This window comes from Balearica regulorum, chromosome 5 (genome assembly GCF_011004875.1).
Source record: "Balearica regulorum gibbericeps isolate bBalReg1 chromosome 5, bBalReg1.pri, whole genome shotgun sequence".
Lineage (NCBI taxonomy): Eukaryota > Metazoa > Chordata > Aves > Gruiformes > Gruidae > Balearica > Balearica regulorum.
In genome coordinates this window covers 64,491,258-64,512,033 of record NC_046188.1, presented here as the reverse complement: position 1 = coordinate 64,512,033, position 20,776 = coordinate 64,491,258, and the positions used below count along the sequence as shown (strand labels likewise).

General features: G+C 41.0%; 1 protein-coding gene across 1 annotated transcript; it reads right to left on the bottom strand.

Annotated features, from left to right (window-relative positions):
• Positions 1-5,444: 5,444 nt before the first annotated feature.
• LIN7C (lin-7 cell polarity scaffold C) lies at positions 5,445-18,823 on the bottom strand. Its single transcript, XM_075755316.1, has 5 exons — positions 18,727-18,823; positions 13,284-13,402; positions 12,104-12,175; positions 11,542-11,751; positions 5,445-9,024 (listed from the first exon to the last, which is right to left on the bottom strand). The coding sequence occupies exons 1-5, from the start codon at positions 18,761-18,763 to the stop codon at positions 8,869-8,871; spliced, it is 594 nt and encodes a 197-aa protein (XP_075611431.1). The 5' UTR covers positions 18,764-18,823; the 3' UTR covers positions 5,445-8,868.
• Positions 18,824-20,776: the final 1,953 nt, after the last annotated feature.

The window sequence follows — 20,776 nt, the reverse complement described above, 5'->3', positions numbered from 1 at the left end:
AGCAAGGGACAGTCTCATCTCCCGGTCAGGATTCCAGCTTCTCCAGTTTTCACATGAATCCCCCCAAACTGCGGGCCTTTGGCAGAACATCAGATGTGGGGGTTCTCCTCTCTGTCCGACCACTTGCCTCCTCCCCGATACGCTGGTTTAGATTTGAGCATCACTTGACTTTGTAGGCACTTTGCGGTAATTCAACAAGTTTCTGAGTTATAATGAGCTCACGGACCCTCACTCATTTGAAAGAAATGGGAATGAGCTGTGCTAAAATGCAGGTGGGTCTTAGTTTTAAAGGTTAATTTTCTTCTATAAAGTATTTATGACAAGCATGGCGCCATCAAGATTCTCCACAGACATTCTAGCACGAAATACTTGTAACATTAAGAAAAATCAAATGATAGCCAAAGTGAAATCAGCCCATGACCAGAAGGTTTACGTATGACGAGCAAACGCTTCGCAGGGAAGAGGTTACAAAGAAGCCCGTGTAATTCAGCGAAGACAGAGCTCCTGTTACCGAGAGCTGAGTAGGGAAACCACCTGCAAGAGCAAAGCCTGCTAGCTCACAGCCAAGCCTGCCCGCTAATTCAGGTCCTGAAAAGGCACCCTGCATGTCCGCTGCCACCTGTGTTCAGCGTTTTGGCGTATTTCACGGTACGCGGCCAACTGAGTAGCAGCGAGAAGAGCACGTTAGGTGGGAGGGCAGGCAGGGGCGGGCAGGGGCAGGCAGGGGCGGGCAGGGGCAGGCAGGGGCGGGCAGGGGCAGGCAGGGGCGGGCAGCTCGCCCCGCCGGCAGCTCTCCGGCAGCATCTAGCGGGGGCGAGCGCTCGCCCAGCCCGTCGGTCGCCCGGCGAGCAGCTCCGGCCCTGCCGCTACCCTTCTGCCGAGAGCCTCCGTAGGAAACAACAAGAATTTTCTTTTTTAAGTCACCCAGCCTGTTTTTCACTTTTTCTTTTTTTTTTTTTTAATAAGCCACTGAAGCACCGACCAGTGTAAAATTTAAGGCAAGACATTATACCAGGAATTAAAAAACCTAAACAAAGCAGTGTTTGAAGGGTGAAATCTGCCTTTGCTGAGGACCAGCTTAAGGATGATGTAGCTTTAAATCCTACTTAAACTCTATTCGGAAGAATTATAGTGGAGCCCAAGTAACATAAAGGAGTAAACTTAACTTCGATGATAAATTATTCCCAGAATATGCCCACAATCCCAAGCTGTTTAGCAAAATACCATTAAAGCTCCTGTGTTAGAGTGAATAAAACCTTTTTGTTTAAGTGCTTTTTATCAAAGAAAACTCGATTTGATACATTACCTATCATCACCACAGAACAGCTCTAATACTTTGGGGAAAAAAATACACATGGAGAAATACATGGGATCTTATAAGGGAACAATTACATACATAATGTAACCATTTGTCGATGAACAATTTTCATTATGAAATTTTGCAGTGCTAACAAATTAAATGGTTTATATTTAAGTCATAGGTATCAGAATAGCCCCGGTGAAGACCAAGGGGATACACTCCCCATAGGCTGTGAGTTGGATTTTTCTATTAGTATGAATTAACCCAGTAACATTCTGGAATTTTATGTATTGATTGAAGTCACGTCGCATACACACCACGCACTTTATTTTGGCACGTTCTCTGAAATGACTAGGTCACTGCACAAAGACTGATTTCTTCCTGTACCTGGAGCCTTGAAGATGAACAGAAGTGTTGGTTTTATTTTGTTATAACACGTGATTCCTCATCGCTAACGCTTTATCTCTATTGTTCTTTGTCTCTCACTCAAATGCTGCAGCGGAATATAAAAAGAAATATTTTTATTCCTATTTTGAAGCAGCATAAACATTACTGATCTGTGGGTGCCTTAGTTCCTGTAGGATTGACTTTAGATTGTCCTTTTGAAAAGCTCTTATAGTTACAAGGCAACTGACTCAACGGGCTGCGCAGACTCCTTGTTACCAGAGTAACTGGGGAATCCCAGCCTCATTTGACATAGCTTGTATCTTGGGGGGAAGAAGGGAAGCAAACTGCTAAGTAATTAAGATTTATCATCAAGTTGAGCTTTCTTTGAAAGTTGGGGCATGACAGTAGTCATTGTGGGGCTATTTTACCCTCCTTGCCAATTTTTTTATCCTTGTCTTTGTTGCTCACTGCTATTTCCCATCATTCCTGTCTGGCTTGCCATGCAGAGAGGTTCAAGTTTTGTTCTGTAGCATGAGGTTAACGCAAAAAACCTGCACCTGCAAAACAAACCAAAAAGCTCCAAATGCCAGAGCGGTATGGTTTGCCCAGAAGACAGTCCTGCTTTTATCTCACAGAAGATGGGGTGATTACAGTTCTTCGCCAGGCAGCCCCCCTCACCAAGCCGGGCTTAACCCCTCGCCCCCCTCGCCAGAGCCCGGTGTGGGCAGATGGGGTGTATGCCGCAGAACAAAATCCAGAAAAATAAATCCTTTAGAAGCTGTGAGCATTCCTCCACCTTGGGGATCAGCTTGTTTGGAGGCAGCCAACTCATTTTTGGAGATTTTTTTGTGATGTCTTCTCTGTCATTAGATATCGAGAAGGGTAGATAAAACCTGAAACAAATTCAAGTTTTGAAATCACAGCTGCCAGTACATATTTCCACTGCGGAGGGGCTGGTGCCGATGGAACTGATACACACGAACACTGATGTTCTTCAAGGGGACCGGGCGCTTTTTCAAAGACACTTGTGGTGGAGGGGAGCAAACATACCACCAGCCCCTAAGGAATCGCTACTTGGGACACATATCCACGGGCCACCATACCAAGAATGACCTAACGACACGATAGCAGTGGCCAGCATGCCAGACAGGGCACAAATTGATGTGAACATTTAGGGGGACACTTAGAACCAAGTGACAAATGTATTCGGCAATGCTTAATAGGTGACAGAAACTTGAAAGACACAACCATCACTTTTCATAAGTAACTGTAATCCTTTATCATGACTGGCTTTTTTTTTTTTTTTTTACTTACCTAGCTGCATTCTGCCTAATTAGAATTACTCTTGCTATTTTATTTGAGTATGTCCTCACGTTTATCTAAAGCTGTTGCTCGACATAGTTAAATTGCAGCGTGACCCACGTCTAATGCCAGCAGCACACGTTACACGCATTTAATACTTTCACAAAACAGCAACACAAAGACAATTTCTTAGGGACTCCACATTTATCACGGAGATGACTGAAAAAAAAAAGCATGGCTACTGCAGGCTCTCAGCTTCAGTAAGATTACAGTCATGAACCTGCCAAAAAAAAAAAAAAAAAGTTGTTTTAATACAAATACCAGAGTAGGTATTTGCATCTCAAGCTCTCTGCTTGTGCTGAGGGGCATGCTCACTTTTGTACTCCTCTAGAGGAAGAAAGTAATAAAAAAAAATTGCCCCAAATGTAATTGCAGAAGAAACTACAAGAAGTATTATTTCATTTTCTACTGTATTTTATTTCTGGTTCTCAGAAACACTTCTCTTACAATACCAGCCACAAAACCTACAATTTCTCAGCAATAGATCAAGGCGCTCTGGAGCCAAACTATTTGTTCTGTGTTTGTATGCTGCAAAATGTAATAGGATCCCGACTCAAACCCAGGACTTGTAGGCGCTGCTGCAATGCCAGTAACACAATAAATCACCAGCTTTTGCCTTTTAGTCACAGCCACCTGAAGCAGGTGAAAGGCTTGGTGACTTATTTGCCTGCTGTTAGCCATCCAGGCTCCAACGCAGATTAGATTTTATTCAGACAATGCTACTGTACTGCTCAGGCAGAGAAGTTGAGCTGCGATTAGATAAGACCCAGGCACAGGTGGTTTTACTTACCTTTGGAAGCCCTGCTCAGCAATAACTAAAACATCTTTGCATTATCAACACAATGTTCAGCATAACTCCAAACCATAGCCCCATACTAGCTACTATGAAGAAAATTAACTCTATCCCAACCCAACCAACAAGAAATAGTAGCACATCAGAACTTCAAATTCAACACTAACAATTTTAAAAGGCTTCTCTGGAACTTTTATTGCAGCTTTCTTGGTTTGATTTATTATTATTCGAACTAGCTACTAACTTTATCCCGAGGCACACCTCTGCATTTCAGATGTCTTTTGTTGATTGTGCTGTCTTGGCCTCAGACCCTCCAGGCAAAGGCCAGCTTCCCTGTAAAAGTGAGCGCTGCAATCCAGGCTTTTCTCAAAAACCAGCTTCTAATCAGGATTTTACAAGGTAACGGATCACAGAAACCCAGACTGCTCCCTGTCTTGGGCTTCCACATAATTCCAGTTTTTCTGCCTACCATGGTCTCACCCTTTCCCTAGACCAACACAATTCCTTTGACCATGCACTTTGCTTTTGGAGTTCACTTACGTCAATGGAAAAAATCAAAAATTTGCATCCAGCAAGAAATTATCAGAAGAGAGGAAACGATGTTGCAGCAAAACACTGGAGCTGCTTACGTAGTTTATGAGTCAGTTTGGTTCTCTCAGTCCACGCCTGTTTAAGGTGGGATACTAGCTTGGTCAAAATACTTTTCCGGCCTGTTTGGCTATTGACAGCTAGATCACAGTTGAAATCAGAAGTCAGAAATAAAGTATGTTCCACCAACATTTTCAGTTGATTTAAAATCAGCTAAGCCTGTAATTGCAATGAAAACCATGACATGGATAAATTACTGGTTTTTTTCAAGTTATGAAATGACATTAAGTTCAGTCTTAATGTACTTCAGTCACAGTTTATAAGTCAAACCTTCTTCAGCAGAACAGTCAGCCACGGCGTATGCCAGATCATGGAAATTGTTTGATTTTAAACTGAAAAAGTGTTCTTATTTCCAGTTCATGTGTTATCAGTCCTCTACATCAAATAAAAATATTCATATAAAGATTTTTGCATATATTTTCAATTAGCAGTCCAGCCTACCTACATTAAAAAAGTCATTTTACATTCAGAACCAAAGCATTTTCTCCTACCTTTATCTCAGTTCGTTACTCCAGGCACATTTTTCTGAGGAGCTGACAAACTTACAAAGCCTTTAAACAAGGAATTACAGAAATTCAACATCTCATTACTTGAGATACTTGCTTCAAACAATTAAAAGATAATATCTGACTCAGAATAATATGCATCATCTAAGTTTACACAGCTGAGATTAAGGAGGTCTAAAAAATACAGAAGCTCCAAGATATTATAGATACTTTCTAGCTTTCTGATTTTCTTCTCCAACAAATCTCAAAACATTGGGGTAGAAAAGGGAAGATCTGTAAGCAATCAGAAGAACAAACTCACAACAGATTTTAAGTTTTTCTCTTGGGATGCCCACACACAGGCAGGGTGTTTAGGTTATGCCCTAGGGATTAAAAACACCCGATTACAGCAGTCTGAAAACAGTACTCAAAACGGAAAGTCAGAAGAAAAACGCACAAACACAATGCATTGAAATTTAACTTTTATTTTTCTGTTGATAAAACCCAAAGATCCCTCACAGCAGCAATAGATGCAGAAGTTATCTGCAGAAACGATATCTCCTCTTAACCTGTTTGCATACCCACGTATGCCAAGTGTGTAGGGACTGCATATTAACACAGTACAGGCACTGCTCAGTAGTAACAGAGATCAAGTTTCTTGGCATATTTTAACCCATCCTTTCCTTAATATTATAGGGTTTTCATAGCATTGAAGATGACTGTTAATGAGTTGTCTGTTTACTGGATTTTTTTGTTGTTGTTGCTGTTGCAATTTAAAAGCTTTTTATTAAATTCTACACATACACTTTATATGCCCAGATACACCTCCCCCCATTTTGTAGTAGTTGACAAACTGTATCCAAATGCTACAATTCAGAATGGAAATGCTACTGCATTTAGCAGCTCTAGCTGCACTAGAGTAAATATTTCCTTAGAGTAACAAAACACACCCCTCTGTTCAATAACACAAGGGGTACAGGTTTTAGAATGCACGTTTCTATCTTGTACCCATACCTTTCTTTAATATATATTTTTATATATAGCTCTAGAACAAATCTCTACTATTTTACAATTAAATTAAAACATCCACAATTGGTCTAACTAGTGATTTTGGTCTCAATACTTTAAACATTAGTTGTTCCATAAAAATATACAATTCAACAACACGGCTGTATCAGTAACGAGGCCTTTTGAAAGAGGCCTATGACAGATAATCAGCCATGCAATTCAGTGCTCAACATCATCTAACTGATAAATATAGTTTACCGCATTTTCAAACTATCAGGATCTTTAAAATCCAAATTTCTCTTTGCAGGCTTACCATGCTTACAAACATGCAGAAAGCAATCACATTTCTCACTTGCCTGTAGCAATCACATTTTTTTTCTTTTCCAGTAGATCAACTGACAAAGCACAAACTTCATGCTGTCATTTTTAGATCGCTAAACTCTTCCTTTCTTTCACATACTGAATCATTTCACAATGGATCATACCGCTCCACGTGAAAAGACTAGGGATTAACCACATAGTAAGAACTGCACTTTTCAGTTTAAAGCCTCTAAGAATCAAATTACTAACAGTCAATTAGGAAGCACTCATAGCTGCCATACAAGTGAACAAACACCCAGTAGACAATCAAGTTAATTCTAAATATATAGCAAAAAGGTGAAACTTAAAAAAAAAGAGAAAAAAAAGAACCCAAACCCTAAACCACACAAGTACAGCCTCAAACCTGTTAGATGATTCTCCCTCCAGAAAAAGTTTCTTCAAAGCAGCACACAAAACCTGCGCCACCATCAACTACACTTGAGAAGATATTAATTTCCTTATTACCACCACAGCACCATTCCACACAAAGTTCCCTAGCAATGGTGATGCGGTACTTCATAGTACAAACAAGAACTCTCCAAGTCAGAAGCAGTCAGTGATAAAACCCCAGACAAGTTCACATGTCAGGGTAACCTGGCATATAAGCCTCAGAACATTTTACTCTTATCAATGTAATAATCAATAATTTAGGTGCTAACTATTCCAAGACCAATACAGTCAGTCTGTAGACAAAACTACAATAGAAGATACTAAAAAACACAAGAGAGGTATGACAATTAAGATGAGTATTTCTTTTAAACAGCAGGTGGTCAGGGAAACATCTGGAATTCTGTTGCACTGCATTAACATAACTTCTGTTTCTGAATATAAAAATACACCTAGAGACTCGATCCAGAACTGCATACACAATTACATTTTTCCCCTTAACTGCTTTCAGAGTAGTACAAAATAATATAAGTTACAGGAATGATTGTTGCAAATTTGTAAGTGTCAGCTATTACAAAATCATTATATGATAATACCAACTGTAAATTATTTACAGGTGAGGTAATACAATTTCCAGAGTAACGAATTACGATTTAGCAGAAGTGTAAAAATAATGTACTCGCCAAAACATTACAAAATCTGGTATCATTATCAGCTACACAGTAGATCATGATTAGGTTTTGTAATTGATATACAACATATTCTTAAGAAAAGTGCCAAAATACTGCTACATAAGAATCTTTTTTCCCAAAATCATTCAGCAAAAAAACCTGCAGATTCTATGTTAAATAATGCCAAAAGAAAACAGGAAAAAAGTGATGCCGATTGCAGAAATGTCTTATTAAAAGCCTTTGAAAAATCTGTAAATTCACCTTCATGCTTAGAGGTCTGACATGAAAGAGACTTATTTAAAAAAAAAAACCCACAATAGAAATATCAACATATATAGTTTTTTGGGGGGTATCTTAGGCCATTTTAAAAGTACACATTCCTCAAACTGTGAAACAAGCATAGACCGAAAACATTCTAAAAATGGCTGAACTGCCAACCATGGTTGTGATCAGCGGCACAAAGTCTGGCTGGACTACTGACGCACCCCAGGGGTCTGTACCGGGGTCCGTGCTGTTTTGACATTTTCATTAACACCACGGGTGACAGGACAGAGTACGCTCTCAGCGAGCCATTCAGAGGGACTTCGGCAGGCTGGAGAAACAGGCAAACGGGAATCTCAAAGCTCAGCAAAGGAAAGTGCAAAGTCCTACACCTGGGGAGGAATAACCTCACGCACCAGTTTGGGCTGGGGGCTGACCAGCTACAAAGCAGCCTTGCAGAGAGCAACACAAAGCTGACCGCGAGCCACCGATGTTCCCTTGTGGCAAAGCAGCCCAGCAGCCTCCTGGTCTGCATTAGGAAAAGCAGCGAGTCGAGGGAGGTGATTCTTCCCCTCTGCTCAGCCCTGGTGAGACAACTCAAGTGCTGGGTCCAGTTTTGGGCTCCCCAGTTCGATAGAGACTTGGGCACGCAAGAGCGAGTCCAGTGAAGGGCCGCAAAGGCGATTATGTGATAGGAGCATCGACAGTCAAGGAGAGGCTGAAAGAACTGGGATTGTCTAGCCTGGAGAGAAGGCAGCTTGGGGTGATCTTACCAATGTGTGTAAATGCCTGACAGGGCATAAAAAGAGCCAGACTCTTCTCAGCAGCATCCAGTGACTGGACAAGAGGCAATGGGCACAAATGGAAATACAGGAAACTCCATTTAAACACAAGAATGGACCTTTGTAGTGAGGGAGATCGAAACACTAGAACAGGTTGCCCAGAGATCTTCTGGAGTCTCCATCTTTGGAGACGCTCAAAACCCCAGCTTGTCACAGTGCTGAGCAACCTGCTCTAGCTAACCCCCCTCTGAGCGGAGGGGGCTGGACTAGGCGATCTCCAGGAGTTCCTCCAACCTCAGTCATTCTGTGATTCTATGAAAAGGACAGTGTCTTTTGTAGCCCAGGCACTGGATCAACCGAGTCACAAAGCAAACTATAAAACGTAAATGGAATATATTTTCTCTTTAAGTTATTGCATACAATGTTAATTTTGCTGCCTGCGTTTTGCCGATCTCATTTTTTCAAATCTCGACTCCATTTCTTCCAGGACCTTTGGCGTGTATCGCACAACTAATTTAACCTTTCCTTGAGCTGCCTTCAGCAGTTCTACTGCTTTTTCATGGTGTTCACCTTCGACACTCTGCAAAGCATAAACCATTAAGTACAGTATTAGTAAAGACACGCACTGAAAACATTTTTTGTACAACTTCTACATAATCAAATATTGAAGTATTCTAGTTTGGAGACTGCACAAGGACAATGTCACTGAAGTTCAGGATTTATTCTTCAGCAAATCAGAAAGAGGTGATGATAAATATATTATTAGTATTAACAAGAGTAGTGCAAAACTTTTGGTTAGGTTTATGCTGAACAATTAAATTCTGTATTCACGTACAGTAGGTGAAATAAGGATAACATTAGGCAATTATGAAATTACACTTAAAAATCAACAATTTCAGGAGGACACTTATAAACAATCTTGAATTTCAAATCTTCTTTTGGTATGCATTTTAAATGCAGTAGTCTTCCTCAATTTGCCTAGTAAGCTGCCAGAGACAACTGCAAGATAGCTGCCTTGATGTTACCCTGTGTTACAAGGCAAAACAGTGCACACTGGGCACCCACAATAGAGCAGCTAACACGCAGTGTGTTGTTTATCTTAGTTTTCCATGCGTCTCAGTAAATGCAAGGTATTCATTCTCTAAACTGAGTAAGAACAGCCTAACCCAACTCAATAAGAAGAGAATAAAAATACTTTCCTAAAACAACTCTCAGAATGTATTGGGGTTATACTGGATTCATCTCATTACAAATCTTAAGCAAGAATTCTCAACAACTGCATTCAAATATACATTCATGGATAGCATACATTTTATCAGCAAAACTTATTTCTCCCAAACTTATTAAACACAATGATGGGACTACCCCAAGCCTACCTCCCACTGGTGCTATTAGAAGCTAGAAGGCAGGTGATGTACCTGTTGATTGGAGGGTTTCCCCGTTACTATAAAGTTACTTACAGAAAGAAAGACAACAGTTAAAAAAACCCAGGTTATTTCTCTTCTATCAGACAGCACATACATTTGAATGTTTTCATTTTTGTTATTCAACTGGATGTGTAGGCTGTTCTGTTTAAAACTGGTAATAAAAGGTTTGTAAAGTTTATGTTTAATTATACCAAAATACCTCAAATTCTGGAGTATACTCAAAATCTCCAAGCTGAAAAAAACACCCAAACTTGTTTTAAGGCACATTCACTGCACTCTTGGCAGCATCAATTATTATTTTTTTTAAAGTATTAAATTAGAAATTACAATTACAAGAAAATGCCTGTCATATGTATTAAGATGATAGGATTCCATCTGTAAACATCAGAAGATTCTTCTTCTGAGACCACATTAGCATTCTCAACAGTATTTTATCCATTCACTGTATTCTTTCAATGGCTATATACGTATTTATACATGTGCATGCACACACATGCAGTCATTGTCAGCTGTACCAACTGTCTGATGATCTGGTTCAGTTTGGGGTGGAGTGGTTGTTTTGTTTTCTTGAAGAGCATCTGTGGGTGAGGAAGGCCTCCTCTAAAGACAGTCCTAACACCTGTCTCTCAATGCTTAAAAATATCAGGAAGGCTAGGCCAAGGACAGTTGCATCACCACGGCTGTGATTTCTCTTACGTCTCCTGAAAAGGACATCTGGACTCCCAGGTAATAGTCTGGAGCCCAGCATGTCAGCGATCTGTGCTAGCAGGGACTTCCCAGAGTACAGACACCCAGTAAGTCTCCATTTCTTTCATGCGTCAAAGAACCCCACTTGCATTAAAGAGCACGGTATTTAGTTCGACCCTCAGTCTTAAAATAAAATCAGGTTTGCAGATGTAATTCTGAGAACACTGATTTTAAGATAGCATACAGCTTGTCTGTAAATAAAAGCAAAAGTTTGAGAGATATTTACATGCATTTGACTAGCAGCTGCCTTAAGTCAAAGCTTGTCCATAGCCGCCTCTTCCCAGCCACCCTGTGTTTTGCTTTTTGTACTGTAACTCTACAGAAGAGGATACTTATTAAAAAGAAATACCCACAACAACACTTTAGGCATATGCTCCTTAAAATATGCTAGAAAGTCTCAGTTTTTGAAACTAGTCCACTTCAGCGGAAGGAAAAAAATATCACACCACTGAAGATACCACCACCTCGTAGTTCCATCATGCAGTAGCATTTTTATTGGGATGAGCATCTGGTCAGTCTAATGCAACATAGCACAGCATAATTTACTACTTACCTTAGAATGTGCAGAAAGCTATATTAATTAAAATCTGCATCATGAAACTTGGATGATAGAAGCAGCCATAATGGCAGTTTAATACTATTTCACAAAACAATACTTTGACTAGATTTATACAACCCCTCAGAATCTGAAATACTGACATAAGTAGCACAGTTCCCAGTTGAGATAGTTAACCAAAGTATAATCCTAGAACTCTCAACGCACACAACTCCCTAGAAATCTAAGGAAGTTGTTCCTGCAAGGCCAAAGAAAAGCTACTTCGCCAAGACTAGAAGATGACATCGAGCTTGTCATGCCTATTCTCCGTATGCCCCCAAGTGGAAATAAGAAGTTACTGCTACGTAAAGGGAAAACCAATTCCTACCACTCCGTTTACAGAAAGCAGCTGGTCTCCACGTTTCAGGCCTCCATGTCTATCAGCTATACCACCAGGGATAATTCGAGAGATATAGATTGGAGAGTTTTGTTCTTTGCCTCCCATAATGTTGAATCCAAGACCTTCTTCGGTTTTGGGTAGTTCAACCACTCTGGGATGGGAATGACCTTCACTAGCAGCAAATGCAGCTACAGTGGCCTGTAAGGAACAAGATTTTCCTATTTATAAGATATTAAAAATAGATCCTTCAGCTAGACACAGTGAGCAGGCTGAAAAAGTATTTTTATCTCAAAGTACTTAAACATTAAGACAAATGAGATTAATTCCCTAGATACCAAACACTAGCATGAAAAATTTAGAACTTCAAGAATAAAATTAAAATGCAGAAATTTAAAAATAACAAGTCTTTTGTTAAACCTTTTAATAACCCGTTAAACTTATCCATTTTATCAGACATCTAGATAATATCCTTCTGAATTTTAAATAATCATCTTCTGCTTCTAAAGTAACAAACTACTATATTTTACAGAAGTTATAGTTTGGCTTTTACCTTTGCTGTTGCATTAGCTCTAACTTCTGGGCTACTGCTGATATCCACAGTTTCGTATACGTGTTCATACACCTTTAGAGACAAAACAGCTTAAGTACGGGGAAAACAGATATTTTTCTGCTTAGATAATACAACAAAATATCAGGTATAACTCAAAAATGTGTAAATTAAGAAGTACACACCTTACTCCCTCATTCACTACAAGGTATCAAGGGACAATCACCTACACTATGAAGAAACAACTCTCTCAGCATCATTATTGCTCAGTTAATCCATGCATATCTAGGTTTCAACCTACATCTTCCCTCCTTCCACAGGATTCAGACCCCACTATTAGTTTAGTTAGTATAACACACTGGACTGGAGACAAGGATGACTACCTTCGCTTGTTTGCTTCAAGCTGGAACTCTTCAATACGGATGTACGCAAAATCACTTAAGGACAGCTCTTCAAAGCTCTCCCAACAACCTAGCCCTCTCCACAAGCCCCCATATTTTCCTTCAACTGATGCAACTGACTATCTTAAGTTAAAAAAAAAAAAAAGGTATTGAAAACACAGAGGCAGTAAGAATACTAACACTAAGGAGGCGCTTAACTGAGAGCTAACCCACATCCCTTGCATCTACCTGCCTATCATCTGGACTTGCTAAGCAATAAACATGCTGTCCTTGATAGGATGGAAACATTAAGATGACACCTATGTCTACAAACAGATCTTTTAAATCGTTCCAGGCATTATCAGTGGTAGCAGCAAGAGCAATAGCAGGCATACTCAATCACTTAAAAGTCTCTGACACAGAGTATCTGGAATGAAGATGAGGTGGTGCAAGGCTCCACCTCAAGGTGAAAGGGATTTGGCTTAAAAGAAACAGAGGCAATTCGTACTTTGTCCATTCTTACATTCCAGGAGGTTAGCAGCCTGCTAGCTGCCAGTAAGGACAGACTCTCAAAATAACCTCTAAAAAGTGATTTGCTCCTGAGCCATTATTTAATAACGTATGCCATCCCAAATTACCTTCTTTTGAACTTTTAAAAATAAGTCTTGTTCTGTTAAGCTCTGTAAGTCAAATTCAGCTTTTAGAAAGAAAAAAAATCAGATTACTGCACTGAACACAAAAGGAAAAAGCATAACATATGGATTGTTAACTCAAGGTAACTGCTTATGTCAAAGTTAACTTACCTCCCTCACAGCATTACAGAATTCACTTTGAAGGACCCTTTGCAAAGCCTGTAGCTTTTGTGGTGGCACTTCTCCACTTCTCTGTAATTTTTCCAGCAACTCAATTGCTCTGCAGATGTCTACAGAAAAATAAAGCACCAGTAATGAGGAATGCCTGAGGAAAATTCAAGTTTGTTTGTTTGGGTTTTTTTGGTTTTGATTTTTTTTTTTTTTTAAATTAATGGAGCAGTCTGCATGTGTGTGTCCTTGCATATACCTTAAAACAACATACAACTATACATCTACAAAATGTTGCAATAAACCACCATGTTTTCCCATTATTTTTAAGTCGACACGACTTATAACCACGACAATCCAACCCTGTGAAATATCTAGAGGTATCACTACCATATGTCTATTTTAAAGACAATCTGATTTTTCCTTGAAGTTTAAAATCAGGCTGAAATATTTCACGGATATATACACTATCAATATTTAATATGCATAACTTCATAATTTTATCTAGTGCACAGATAATATTTTGTTCAAACCAGCTAGAGTATTGTCAAATACACTAAGATTCCTTTGATATTCAAAAATTCAGTAGAACAAGAGTACACTTAATGCCTTCCCTACAACAGGGCTGAGAACCATCTGGCCTATTTTTTTTTTCTCCAAAGTGCTCAGAAAAACAACTAAACTCCTTTTGATATTCTCAGCTGAGAGAGAATACCTCTGTAGTGTAGAATCCTCAACCCCAAACCTCTTTGTTCCAGTTCCTAGAAATTTGTTCCTAAGAATTCACATCCATATTCTCATAAATGCAGATGTTGCTTTGTGAGACTGAACTCCCTGTGAAGGATTTGATTCCAGACCAGCATGAGTCAAGATGGGCATCAAACATGACATCAACTGCTATATGACATGCTCCCGGCAGCTCTACAAGAGTAGAATACATTAATATCCCTCACTTGTATTTCCAAAGTGTTACATTAGTGATGATTCTGAATCACCCAAGTTCCAAGTAGAACAGTCTCTCAGAAAAGCAGATAGAAAGGATTACCTTCATTATCACAGAGGCAAAGCAGCAGTGATTAATCTACCATACAAGTAAGGCAGAGATTATTTTAGACAAGGATGAAGCCTGGGACACGGCTATGTCCCAAACACGTTACTTCCTTTTTTCAGTAATGAACATTTAGGCAATCATTTTTCATGTGAGTGCACGTCGACTCAATGGCATCAGGTCAGCACAGAAGACGTGCAATAGCCATGAACTTCTCCTAAAGGCCAATTGTAAGGAGAGAGAATTTACGTAAGAGGATGAAGAAAACAGCAGGGTGTATGTTCTGAAATTAAGGTGAAGTGCATTAGCAAGAGACAACCCACAGTTATGTTCTGTCACTTTTGTAAATTATCCATCAGATACGTCTTAGCAACTTCTACACCGAGATCAGGTGGTGCAGTCAATTAAACAAGGCAGGACTTAACCTCACAGACCGGCCATCCACTAGCAGTTAAAGCTATGTCTGTTCCACAGACTGGAAACAAACCCTTCATGGAAGAACATCCAAGCATTATCGCTACAGCTACAAGACAAATTATTTCACATGAGAGTTAAGGTTTCTTTCTACGTGCCATGAGAACCTGGCATTTTTTGGCAAGTATCTTCAAGCACCAGGTATCTAAAGCAAAGAAATATCAAATACTAGATTTCAGCTATTACTACTCCCAAGTCTACAGAGAACTCACTTCACACAGGCATGCATATTTGCTGTTTGTACAACAACTACAAAATGAAAAAAGTGCTTCTAAAGCTTTTGATTTCCTAACACACATTTTGTATTTTACATAACATACGAAATATTTGGTGAAATTAAAGAGGTTCTAGATGTGGTTATTTATTAATCTTTCAGTCTTTTTATGATGCAAATTCACTAACATTTTTAGTAATCTGTATGTTCAGCAACAGCAGTACAAATGATCTGAATTTCACACTGAACAGCTTGAAGTAGAATGATCAACAAATGGCAATAGTAGCACTTCCAATCCTGCAACACTCCATATATTAACGAAAAAAAGTCTAGGAAGTATGTAAATTACCATACAGCTATCATTTAAATACTTGCAGATGTTTGCAGACAAACGACTATTTCACACACATAAAGAATACAGTTCTACCCAGCCGTTCGAGCCTGCAGTCCATGAATGATGTTAAGCTGTATGGTGCGTGAACTTGTTAGATAACAGTTTGACTAGGATACTGCAAGAAATTTTAAAGGGTGACAGCAACCTACTGATTCAAAGAGTAGCTACAGAAATCAAAGACTCCAGATCTCCATTTGCTAATTTCTCCTCTTTGTTGACCTCCTCATTTCATCAATAAACCAGATATAATTCCTACCTGGATCTCCTAAGAGCCAAAATATTTAACTACATCGCCAATTTTACCTTAGGGTATAAAATGCTAATTTGGGAACCAGCTCTGCCTTTCATAAAGTGTAGACTAAGAGCACAGAATCAGCTTGTCAAAAAGTGACTGGGATATACTGAACTGGATTCCTTTTAGATTAAACTAAAGCAGAGGGTGCACTTTAATAAAAAAGGGCTTTAGGATCAAAGGACCAAGCCGCTGCTGTAAAATAAACATCCAAAGACAACAAACACAGCATGAAAGTTGGGTCCTCAGCACTCAACAGATCTTTTATCGCACTGCACCTCTTGCTCAGGTAGACACAGGCAACGGATCTCATTACCAGGGCACTTCTCCCCAAAAGTTATTCTGTTTTGTTTACCCTGCTGACAGGACCCCATTAGACCAGTCTGAAAGTGAAACGAGCATAACTTTCTCCTACTGAACTGCATTAGGCACTGTTAGTCAGAAGCTGAAGATTCAATCTCTCCTAGCTCTGGAGAGAAACTAGTTTGGCTGGGAACAAGTGGCAAAACACACCTATCATTTTCAAGGAAAGAATGTTGACTGCTCTGCTTATGTAGTTTGCTCCTTCCTGAACGACTGCTCGGGATACGATCAGCTGAAAGCTGTCTTCCTCACAATATTAATACTACGGCTTAGCCAACTGTTCAGCACCAGAGACTGAAATGAACACTATAGAATTGTTCCACTGATGGATTTCATCAAGGATCGAGGCAGAAATAACTGCAGAGGTACCTGATTAAAAAAACCATAAAACTCATTATAAAATGGAATCCACACATAACTAAAAAATGGATTTTCTTTTAACCTTTTCATCCTTTTTATATCAGCTGCCTGATCTTCACAAATCATTTTTTGTGATCACAGGATACTAGACTGAAGTCCTGGGAGGGAAAAAACAAGATACATTTAAACTAAAAGAATGTGGAAAAAAATGCCAGCAAGATGCCACCACTCCAAGCATGTGTGTGAACTAAACACAGAAAGAGGAAAAATGCAGCATCCTCACAGACGCTCCTGATTAACCACCTCTGCTGCTTATATTCAAATAGTCTGGATTGCTAAGGTGTACGTAGAGTTATCACACATCATCACCAAACCATAAGAGTTACTTCAAAATGTTAGATGTTATTTCTTCCCTGCCCTCCAGTGAATTTGGGTGGTGATGTTTGCAATGCAGCTTGGAGGAGAGAACAGATGGGGAGAATATTCAATTGCCCTGATGGTAAGCATATGGTAACCTTTTTAAATCAGCTCATTTTCTACACTGTTCTCTCTTTTCTTATGCTATATACCAACAACATTAGTGATGTTCACTTTCAAGCTGATGATCACTCATCATCAAGTTATCTGCAGGCAACCCCATACAATTAACAGAGGTTGTTTATTTCTGTAAAAAAAGCTCTTGCTTTTTTTAGGTCCATTATACTTTGCTCTCTTTTTCTTCTTTGCTTAAAAAGACTGATATGCCAGAAGACTAAATAGCTCTTTTGTTCCTCTGATCTCTCAGTAACTCTGCAAATTTGTTTGTTTTCATGGGTAGAGCATAGTGGCAGGGTAATGAGGTGGAGAAGGATGCTGCCCGAGGTTTAACTCCACAGACCTACCAAGAGCAACTAATCCACTGCCAAGGCTGCTGCCCTAATTAACAAGCTTTGGAGCGGGGAGGGTAGATGAGCTGCGGAGTGGGAAGCAAAGTTCTTACATAAGTCACTATTTACAGGCCTCTCACGCATTACAAGCGCTTTGCTTGCGGAATGGAAAGGAGGGCTGGCAAACAGAAAAACTGAACTCTGGGGTAGGTGACACGTGATAGTACCGAGCACAATAAAGTGGGTATATACAGCAAGTTACACATCTACGAAAAAGCAGAAGTGAGCAGAAGTGGTGGTGCCAATGGGAATGGCAGTGGAAAAACAGTTCATCTAATCACCTACACTTCACTAAACTGCTTTCCTTTTCAAGAATAGGATTTCTCATCCTCAGAATTAGTCCCATTTAAATTCCATTTTCCCACCCCTACTTTCCTAAATACACACTAATAAACCAATCACGTATGCTGTTACACAAGCATGTATTCACTGAGCGACTGCAGACCTTGCACAGCTCTGAAGAACCACCCTGAAGGAAGTTTATCATTGTTTCTTAAAAGCCCTGGGTAAAAGACACAAACATGCCACAGAAAAAAAATACACAACTAAGTTTTGTATTTTACCTGTTTCTCTACTAATTCTAGCTACACACTGCACAGTACTAAAAATATAAATTAAGACTATAAACTGGTAAATCGGGATGAAAACATAAATGTGAGAGGGTAACAAAGTCGAGCAGAACCATGAACAAGTGTAGAGGGACTCCTGCATGTGTCACTTGTCTTCTACAAAAACAACCAAGTTATTACTGCTAAGACACGTCCTAACAGATCGAACTTAAAGCTAAGAATCAGCTTCGTTCAAGAGCAAGTTTTCCGAGAGAAACAGAAACAGGGCGCTCGCAGGTTCAATAAAGAGCTGGCAGAAGTGTTGACACTACCAAAGGCACACCGGACGCACCACCGAAGGTCTGGAGAGAGTGCACCCATGGAACCCCAGCCGCAACCTGACACCCGAGAAAACCCTTCGGGGGCTGCACACCGAAAACCCGAGGAAGCAAACCCCGCCAACACACCGAAAGAACCAGGAGCGAAGGGAAGCATTTGCGAAGCAGCTAGCACATGGCTGCTCTCCGGCGGTCTCTGGGAGAAGAGAGGCGCCGCTCGGTGCCCTGCGGCGGCCCGGAGAGGGCCGCACCGCCACCGCTGCCCGCTCTCGCCCCCTCGGCGGCACGGCGCTGCGCCGCTCCCTGAGGCCTCAGGCCAGGAAAGCGTCTGACGGCGGACGGACCGTCCCAAGGGCTCGGGACAGGCCACCGGCAACGCGACCCAGGGCCCGGCCCGGGCAGCGGGTGGACCAGCAGCTCCACCGCCCCAGCTCGCCCGCGGCAGAAAGCGGGCGGGAGCGCCCGTCCCTCGGCCGGAGTTGCGCTCACCTCGCTCCAGCCGCACCGGTTCGCCCAGCGCCGCCATCTTCTCCTCGCTGCGGCCCGCACGGGAAGTGACGCAGCGCTGCCGGAAGGGCCGCTGGGGGGAGCGGCGGGGGCGGGGTTGGGGCGTGACATGGAGGGTCCGGTCGCGACAGGGGTTTTACTCACGGTAGCAGCCTGCCGCTTCTGCCTGAGCGGCGCGGAAGGCACTGCAGTGTTCGCCTGGGATGTGCAAAGGCGTAGGGACAGCGCAGACCGGCAGAGGGTCCCTGCAGAGGCTGGCAGCTGCCTGCCCGCTGCCTGCCCGCCCGTTAATGTAACGGGGCACGGTTCCTCTTGGCTGTTTCCCGGGTGCCAGCCAAAATTATGGGAAAGTTCACTAGAAAGTGCCCCCTCTTTTTTTTTTTTTTTTTTTTTTTTCTTTCCAGCCCTTCACAGAATCACAGAGCGGCAGGGGTTGGAAGGGGCCTCCGGAGCTCCCCTAGCCCAGCGCCCAGCTGGAGCAGGATCACCCCGAGCAGGTCGGCGGGGTGGCGGGCGGGCGGGGTCGGGGGGTCTCCGGAGAGGAGACTCCACAGCCGCGCTGGGCAGCCTGATCCAGTGCTCGGTCACCAGCAAAGGGACGTTACTGAACATTACTGAGGACTCCAGAGGCTGCAAGCACCACGCAGGGACCGCCCCAGAGACGGGATATCTATATAAAAACGTTCTTCTGCCTGTGCGAAATGTGAAGCGTGTGCTTTATGTTTCTTGTCTGGCATCAATTTAATCTATGTGCAGGGCTAATGTATTGCATTTACCTTCTGTATTAAATCGATGTAAGTACAAGCAAGACATACTCACTCTGTGGGGCTTTTTCTGGGAAAGAGTAGGAGACTACTTCAGGACATGTATTTATCTATTCTTAATTTCTTCAAAAGGTATAACTCGTCATGTTTGGCTTTGATTTTGTCTGCATTTTGTATGCTTTGCTTTGAAAGAGAATAGTTCTCAACAGCGTCTGCTAATGTGACAGTGATGTACTCCCTCATTTCTGTGATTCATTTTAATGCCAGTTCCTCTCAGTTTGAAGGATGCTGCTTGTGCGTTTCAATGAAAAGGTCATATGAATGGAATTTTGCAGGTGAACAAAATTAAATCCTCACAGGCTAGTTTCCAGCAAGAAAAAGTGTTTTAGCAGCTGGAACTGTAGAATGTTTCTGGAATAAAATCCAGATGTTTCTATCACAGTGCTGCAGGAACTACCATTCTGTTACAAGTGATTGAAGTTCTAAATAGCCTGCTCTGACTTTGGACAGATGAGCCTATGGAGATAAATGAGTGTTCAGCAATATTTCATAAATCTTAAGATTTTTCCAAAAGACATGTGATAAGAATACATGTTTAAACATACCTTTAAAGTAGCATTATTCTGACTTTAGTAAAGACTAAAGATTCTGAAGTTAAAGCAGCTGCTTTAACTTTCCTGTAGACCCAGTGAACGGGACAATGACGTTACAAGAATAAGAAAATCTGAGAAGCAAATCTTAGCAGTACTTCTACTGTCTACTTTATAGCACTGTTCGGCTTAAACAATATCGTTCCAGGAATTTGCACTGATTTATACTGGCAGAAGACAAACCACATCAAAGTTTGGGTTTCTAACTTGTGATCTGTGAAGAATGTTGATAGTGTAATAATTACTTGGTTTTGTTTGTTCTTTGTTTCCAAAAGGGAACTTAGTTTCTGTGATTATCTTTTACTGGAGAAAGATAGGTCTTTTTACACCAGAAGTTCTGGGGATGGCAGAAAAACTAGTGGGGTTATACTCTTACAAAAGAATGGGGAAAAAAAACCCAAAGTAACTGCTTATTCTGTTTGGCGTTTGCTTTTTTGTAATACCTATGGAACTCAACCAACTGAAAAATATCTGAGTAAAAGAAAACTTTGGTATAAAATCTGACATTGCTGTCTGTTTTAATAAAAAAGCTAAAAGTTGGCATGTACGCCTTTTCTGTGTCCTCCAGGAGAACCAAAGAATGACAGGCTTTATATTCCAGTGGAAGAAGTGAAATGC